Genomic DNA, 8,747 nt, shown 5'->3' with positions numbered 1-8,747 from the left:
CACAATTAAAACATTTGCAGCAGAAATCAAAAAATGCGTAATGCTGAAGCTGGAATTATGTATATAATTTTAGTAATCCTAATGTGTATAATTTTTTTTTGAATTTGTAGAAATTATTAATGCCTTGCCTTATTGCCTCGGTTTTTACTTCATGCTGGGTTGGTATACATATATTCACAGATTATAACTATAGGCAATATTTAAGCTATTATTTTTCAATAGAAATAATAAACATAATTTAATTATTTTCTTATTGACTTCTGGATTGAGGAAACTATGGGTAAATTATCTAGTACTAGAAATTATAGGTCTTGGGTTGCTGAAATATTCATTGCTCTTCACTTACTGTGTTTAGCGTTCTGTTCCTCAACTCTTCTATGCGAGAACGAAATTAAAGTGATAAATGTACAGCTGTATGGATTTCAATTATATCAAATGATTTTTTTTCCATATCACTTTGATATGTTTAAGAATAGTAACCCATAAACAGGTACAATATCATGATGTTTTCTTAAAGTAAAAGTTTTTTATATCGGATTATATATTTATTGTGTTGTATTTATCTCAACCTGCTGCCTCCTGGGATCGTTTTCCAATTCAGTGATTATAACATACTAAACTACAACTTACTAGTCTATTATATCTATTGTACGACACAACTGACTTTAATGGCACTTTCGATTGTTTTATCTGGGTTAATTTACTCAATCACGATGCTCTTTTAATGCAACCTTAGTGCGATTTTATTTTCGATTGGTAAATCTCGTGCGAAATATATAACATTTGAGATTAATTTATAACTATCTAAATACTTTACCAGAGTAGGAAATTTACCCTGAAATTAACAGATATTTTATATTATTAAAATACTCTAAAAATGTTCGATTGGGCACAAAACTTGACAGATCTAGAGTAAATCTAGATTCAATTCATACTAACCTATCAAAAATGCAATATTAGAAAATAATGTATGAATAATTTAGACCTGGTGGCCCATTGTATTGTCATATAAATCTCAAAAAGCTAAAAATCATTTTTAACTTTTAGTGAAATATAAAATGAATTTCAGGAGAAGGTATTTTAGTTAAGATACTCAAGAAAGTAAGTCCCTAGATTGATTAACCCACTTTGCTTATCCGTAAAGTACTTACATTTTCCCTATAGCGGCAGCAAATAGTTGATGTTGACTGATAAGCATTTGTATAATAACACTGATATCTCACGGGGTCTTACACTGTTATCGTCACATACGAGTGCGGTTTAATAAGTCAGTAACTTTTTGAATAAAACAAATTTTTTTTGGTAAATAAACATTTTATTTTTCTACATAATAACCTTTCAGCTCGATACATTTAGTACAAAGTTTTTCTAATTTTCTTATTCCCTCCAAATAATAGAGAGGGAATAAGCTCAAATCAAATCTCTTACCGCCCAGCCATTTCTTTAGATTTGGAAATTGAAAATAGTCGCAGGGGGCTAAATCTGGAGAATATGCTGGATGGGGTAGCAGTTTGTATCCCAATTCGTGGATTTTGGCCACGAATGCTTCCATTTTCTTCCATTTTCGTAAAAATTCACGAGGTTGTCTGCTTTGAACGGCTATCAAACACCAACTGAACGACGTAGCTTGCTCAAAATTAGAAAGTTTCACATGTCTGCATATTGTTTTTTTTCCAACTTATATTTAACTGTTTTATGTTTAAATTTAAATAAAAGATTGAACGAAGTTTGCGTTATGCTCAAATTATTTAAATATATCGAGTGTTTTCTTGATGCAAACTATCGTATTATTCATCTTCTAATTGTCTCTGTGGCAATGTATCTGCCACATATAATAGTTATAATGGTTATTATTTAGTAGATATTTATATCAATATAATGGCACTTAAAGAATTTATAATTTATTTGTCAATTAACTTAATTTTTTTATTTCGTAATGTTTTGAAAATGATATTGCGATGACTTACATCCATGCAGGTTTTCGACTTATTTATAATTTAAATTAATTTTTAGTAAAAAGTTTTTGTAAAGTGGTACGTTGATGATGGTACTAGATTCATTTTTGCCTCTACAGCATTGTTCCCAAAAAAAGTACGCACATTTAGAAGAAAAGAGACTCTAAGATGAGCTAACATTTATCGATGCATCCTTAAAATTACGTTATTTGTGTTACTTATAGGCTAATAGTATGATATTGTACTTTTTAGAACTTTTTACTAAAATAAAAAAGTACTTTTTAGAAATAAAGAAAATCGAAAAATTTGTTTTCTTATATTGTCGAGTTCAGTTTCAGCGAGACTTTGCTAGAGTACGCGTATTATCAGGAAACTCAACGAGCATTTGAGACAAATGTTCGATAACTTTATTATTTGTAGAAACAGACCTGGTGACAAGATCTTCATCAATTTTAGAGTCCTTCTATTCTTAATTATCTAATAAAAAATTATGTTTCATTTCAACAAGTTCTTATTAAAGATGATTTATTGATATAACATCCACCTATTAGTAGATAATAAAAGTTTTTAATTTTCATTTTATTTATTTATTCGGTAATGTCTTTGGATTAAATTCTAAAATATTTATATATTTCTATTTGTACATTTCAACTTAAGAAAATATGTGTTCAAATGTTTGATGTTTTAAAACTTTCTTTCATTCTTCAGTTTTTTAACAGAAAAGTAATTTCCTCTTTAACAAATTTACGTCTCAACTCTTAGGATATCATTTATAAGATGTTCTTTCTTTCACTTAGTAAGAATTCAAAATTAATTATAGATATTTTTTAATTATAAAAGTATTACCTTTTATGTTTTATTATTATCAATGATAAAGGATGAGAGCTACTATTCTAACATTGTATGCTTCGTTACTCCTTCAGGTTTGGCTTCAAGTCTTTTCGCATACATTTGATCTTTAACATAAGATCTAACTATATGAATTAAATTATACTATTTGCGATTTTACACCTAATATTTCTTCACTAATATAATTTTAACATAATTATATGATTATATAATTAATTCATTTCTAACGTTTCTTTTTGTAATTCGAATAAACGTATCCACAAAAAACTTGTCTCTTAGATATATCTTTAACTCATTGTACTTATTTCATTTTGCGAACTGGGCCTTTATGTTTGATATTACTGATTTTGTACATTTGTTATATATATAGTTATTTAAATTGGCGGTCTTATATCTTCAAAAGTTTGGCTTTTAAAAGCAATGAACTGCAATCCATAGTCCGCCTAATATTATAATCAATGGATCATTTAACAGTTCTTCTGGTATTAGACTGACTTGTATTTTTCCTAGAATAGTCGTTCTATTGATAAAGTAGGAAGACTGAAATCTATTTACAACTTTAAAGCATGATTTAATAATAGATGATTCTTGCTTCTTTGGTTCATGCATCATTTCCCAATAATGTTTTTCACTCATGACGGGCACATTTAAACTCCTTTTTGGTGGATTTAAACCAAACTCTAAAATGCCTTTTAAGAAGTTTACATTATCCTCTGTTAATTCTTGTGGAAAAAACTTTGTATCAAAATTATAGTTGTCATTGTGCTCTGAAGACATTTTGAATTTACTTGAATTTACAATATATTTTAAATTTTGTTCTAGATGATTAATGTATTTGAAAGTTCCTAAAGAAAAATATGAACACATTATATGTATAAAAGGTTTTACGTATAGGTTTATATGTAATAAATATTTATGCGAAGAATTTGATCTCATTATTAATGCGATCAAAAGATGTAATTAAAGTTAAAATTTTGAACAAAGTAAATGACTTAAATGTTTTTTTAAAAGTAATTAATAGTATATCTCCTCTTATCTAAATATTCAAATATAACTAAGCGAAATGATATGAATATCAACAATACTCAAACATTTGGTCTACAATTAATACATAAAAAATTTTACAATACCTTATTTTTTTCTCGAAAATCATGGGTCTTCCAATACCGAAATGTTTAGAGATTTTTTTTGAACCTATTTGTACACATTTCGAAAATACAAAACAAAATTTTGAAATGAAATTTTTGAAAAAATCATTAAATGACATTTGTATTCGGAATATTCATATTGTTTCTGTTTTATAGTTATTTATTAATATATAGTTTTATTTTTTAAGAAATGGCAGATTTTATTTTATTAAAATATTTTCCATGGTGAGATGACCTCTCAAGAAGCGTCCCTTATTCACATTATCTCTGTTTTGTTTTTCATTTAAAAATAAATTATTATACGAGAGTAATGAAGCTCTTACAAGTAAGATCCAATTAATATTGCATAATGAAAAGAAAGCTAATGGGGTTTTGACCCCATACAACTCCACCGACCTTCCTCTCAAATGTGATACAACATTGATGAAGATATGGGCTTTTGTACAATATTTATAGGCAGTTGTTCATACTAGATTCTTGACTTAAAGACCTTTTGTTACAATGATATAAAAATAGTTTATTAATTAATTATTTTTTAATTATTATTAATTATGTTATAATATATACAATTAAATTAATTATTTCAATGCAATAACCTTTTCTTGCTCTTCATTTTATAATACATCAAGTGAAATTTCTTCAAATGTGCCCTCCTTGTCCATTATTATATCGAGTGTTTTCTTTACCTGTTTTAGAGCCTAAAATGATAACTCAGAAATATTGTTGGAATAAAATTTTTTTTATTATAATCCAGTAGATAATATCATGGCATTTATTTTATGAATATGGTTTTCGGTACATGTACACCTCGACTATAAGTTACGTGGTTCATTCGATCAGTCCAATTTTTGACTATTTTTTACAATAAATGTGACCATATGACCTTCATGTCAATTGGGGCATGAACATTTGTTTTCAATGCTTCAAGAGTTAGGGGCTTGTTGGCATAAACTTAACCTGATAACGAATTAACATAACCCCATAAAAAGTGATCGAAAGACTTTAAATCACACGCATGAGGGGGCCAGTTAACAGGACCACTTCTGGAAATAAATTTCTTATTAAATTGTCTTATTAGAACCAAATGTCTTCGATGTTTAATTGATTACAAAAATTCAGTCAGCATCGCCCGATAGCGCTTGCCATTCACCGCAACGGCGGCTCCTCCATCATCTCGAACCGATGTTGCTATCAGCATTTAAACCGCACCAAACAATCAATTTTAATGGATGTAATGGTGATTCGTTAACGGCTTGAGGATCATCATCACTCGATATACGGGAATTTTGCTTATTTTCGTAGTCATTATGAGGACCGTAAAATGAACGAAGTGCTCTATAAACTTCGCAAAATGATTTATTTGTTGAAACTAAATTTCCCCAATTTGGAAGCGTTGAATGATTCATGATGAATTAATAAATCTTACTGAACAGAAGTGTCAACACAGTTTGAAATTCTCAGCAGTCAAACCATAGTTATCGATATCGATAGTTTTCATGTAGCTAAAAAAACACCCGATATATTGTTTTATATAGGATTGTTACAGAAATCACTTTCATTTTCGATTGTTATCTTAACTATCATATTAAGTAACAATATTAACGAAATTTGGTATAATAAAATGCTATTGCATTTGGAACTGTTTTAATATCAGTTAATTTATTTACATTTAATTGTAATTTTTCTGGAAATTACAACAATCTAGAGAATGGGTAGAGCCCGGGGGAAGTACTCCCAAACGACCACGAACTTAACAATCGGCTAGAAAAATTTTGGTTTCCATATTTTGGGATTCAAGTGAAATAATTTTCATAGACTATTTGGAAAAAAGAAAAGCAATCATAACATATTATTGGATATATTAAATGAGGAAATCATGAGAAAACGAGGACTTTTTGGAGGATTTAATTAATCGTATTATTTAAAAGGTATCCAAATGTGAAAAGTACTTTGGACTCTGTACGTAAAGCTAAAAGAGGACTATATTGAAGAATAAAATATAATTTTCTAAAAAATATAAAATATATTTTTATTACTTAGAACGGGCATTTATTAATCCACCCAGTAACAAGTTTTTTAATACTTATATATATGTATTTGTATTTTAAATAGAATTTTGCAACCAAAGTAGTTGCATTTTTGTGTATTTATGATTTTATTTTATTAAAATTGTTTTGAATTGAATTGTTAGTTTTCTAATTGTGTGGTCTTTTCAAGCAGCAAATGCTTTTATCAAAATGAGCAAGTTTTTATGAAATTAAACACCCAAGCATACTGCCACGCTTAATGATTTAAATTACTTTAGCTAGGAGATATTTGCAACGTTTTGTAGTATATCTGAAAAGATTGCAGTTAATGCCACACACTCAACATTTTCCAAAATGAATGACTTAACTCCGTTTAACAATTGCATTTGCAACAATTGTTGCATATTAAATTAGCAGCACATTTGTCGCATTGGCGCTAGCGTTTCTCACCACAAAAGCCTCAATAGAGCACCACAAAAGCCAGTAGGGAAGGAAGGTAAACGAAAAGTAATTCTGAGACCGATGTTGGCTGGTTACTATTTAGCATCTGGTTTGACAATTGAAAATGAAATTTGTTTGTGGTATAATTTGCCACAAATAAGCAAGCAAACAAACAAAACACTTGCAACAGACACAAGCAGCAACAATTGCTGGCAAAAAATATAAATTGCTGTAGCGAAATTGCAGTGGCAATTGCAACGCATTTGTTGGTTTTGTTCGTTGGCTGGTTGCACATGTTAACCACCAAGAAGATTGTTGTTATCGTTTGGTTAAAAGGTGTTTCATTGATTATTGCTGTGTGGGCGATCTGTGCTCATACCAACTGCGGTTTCGGTGCTCGAATTTGCATTTAATTTGATGAAATGCAGTTTGGCGTTAAACAATTTTGTAAAACCTACTGAAATTTTGCTAGGAATTTGTTAACAAAATCTTAATGAAGCTAACAAATTTCTTTTGTTTCTTTTATTTCAATGAATCTGTGAGGGAGAATACAGAATGTGCAGAATTGATATTGGGTGGTGCTGTCACTTAAGTTTGGATTAGCAATTAACATTGCTAAGTGGAAATAATAAGTCATTCTTTGTTGCGCAGAGATAAATATCATATGAAGGATAAACATACTCCAACCAATGTTTTATAATATTTTTTGATTTTCTTATATATTAAGAACATATATTATTATATATTATAAGACTATTTGAAAGTCTACTAGGCTTCAACATTAGACAGAGTCATGGAAAGATCACATTTTTAAGCCAAACGGCTTCGTTCGCTTCAACCTTCTAAGTATGGTTCACAATTGCGGGAGTTTAATCATTGGTTGTAAGCCGTTTTATTTTCGAATTGGAATTCTTTTTACTTATTTTTCGATTGATGAAAATTTGAAGTGCCTATGTTTGTCACTGCTTCTAACAGACCAAAAAGCTTCACCCACATATCTAAGTACTTTATTTTAAAATTGCTACACTTTTGCTAGGCCGACTAGAGTATCTCAGGAGTGGAGCGTCGAAGCACAATACTTGTTTGGGGAGTTACTTATAGATAGGGAATTTATTGTTTTGGAATAGTGATGATGCCAGCACATAAGCCGGTACATATTTTTATGTATCTGTGTAACAGATACATAACAATATCTCAAAGTACTTTATTTTAAAATTCTGATATTGCAATCGTAGTAGTCTGACGTGTGTATCTTCAGGTTGAAGCCCTGTTAGTGAACCAGTACTTATTTTTCCACTTTAAATGTAGTTATTTTTTTTTAAATTTGATGGCTGTGTTGGTCATTATTGAATAATTTTTAGATAAATTTTTTGAATTATACTATCTATAAATAACTCAAATAATATAATTGAAGAAATTTTACAAATAATTCGATTCCTGGTACTTGCAGTCTCAAAAATAATTATTTACGAATAATTAAATACAAGAATTATTTCCAAGACCACTGATGAAGGTATTGCATACTCGAAACAGCGTATGTCAGCCAAATTCAATTAATTAAAATAATTTAAAAAATAAATTTTTGTTGTTGTTTCACTTCTGTTCGAAAACCTCTTTACAAATAATTTATAAAAAATTTCCAACTTATTTTGCAGTACAAAATAGTATTAATAAGTGAAACATGAATAACATGACAGAATAAGAATGTATTAAGCATTTACGTCTTACACTTCCACAAGTAAAAAATACCACATTTTCACAACATAAAGCCTGTTCCTTTTTGAAATACAGTTCAGATATTGTGTCTAGGATAAATAAAATAAGTACTATTGACTCAGTCAATATTTTTTAATTCAGAAATGTTGGCTTCATATTTGTTTTACTTTTCAACGTTTGCCATTATCTAGCTTAAGGGGTGTTTAACATCGCTAATGAAATCTATATTATTCGCCCAGTCTTTAGGATTTACTTATCTTTTAATTTAGCAATTGATTTCGATATTGACAGAAAGGCATGGTTGTTTTAGTTAAACCGAATCAATTGACAATTTGAATTTGCAGTATCCACTTTATTCTAACGTCTTTTTGGTACAAAGGCGTTAGTGTACATCTTGATTTTAGGGAGTAGTTTATCTTTATTACTAATCATTAAGGGATATTTCTCTTACTTTCGTTAAGAACCTTTATTTTATTATATTGCTTTAAATTTTTTAACATTGCCGGCGTCATGTCTTTATTCATATGTTCGTAAGAGTTGCAATAAAATCTCTTAATATCTATTTTAACTTTTCCTTTTACTTAATTTAGTTGAAGATAGACTGTCGAAAA

At 29.0% G+C, this 8,747-nt stretch overlaps 1 protein-coding gene across 1 annotated transcript; it reads right to left on the bottom strand.

Annotated features, from left to right (window-relative positions):
- Positions 1-2,921: 2,921 nt before the first annotated feature.
- LOC119683070 lies at positions 2,922-4,032 on the bottom strand. The gene is made up of 2 exons (XM_038096672.1): positions 3,935-4,032; positions 2,922-3,649 (listed from the first exon to the last, which is right to left on the bottom strand). The coding sequence occupies exon 2, from the start codon at positions 3,579-3,581 to the stop codon at positions 3,216-3,218; it is 366 nt and encodes a 121-aa protein (XP_037952600.1). The 5' UTR covers positions 3,582-3,649; positions 3,935-4,032; the 3' UTR covers positions 2,922-3,215.
- Positions 4,033-8,747: the final 4,715 nt, after the last annotated feature.

The sequence above is a fragment of the Teleopsis dalmanni genome, chromosome 2, assembly GCF_002237135.1.
Source record: "Teleopsis dalmanni isolate 2A chromosome 2, ASM223713v2, whole genome shotgun sequence".
Taxonomy (NCBI): domain Eukaryota; kingdom Metazoa; phylum Arthropoda; class Insecta; order Diptera; family Diopsidae; genus Teleopsis; species Teleopsis dalmanni.
The sequence above is the reverse complement of the archived record's forward strand: the minus strand, read 5'-3'. Positions and strand labels throughout refer to the sequence as shown.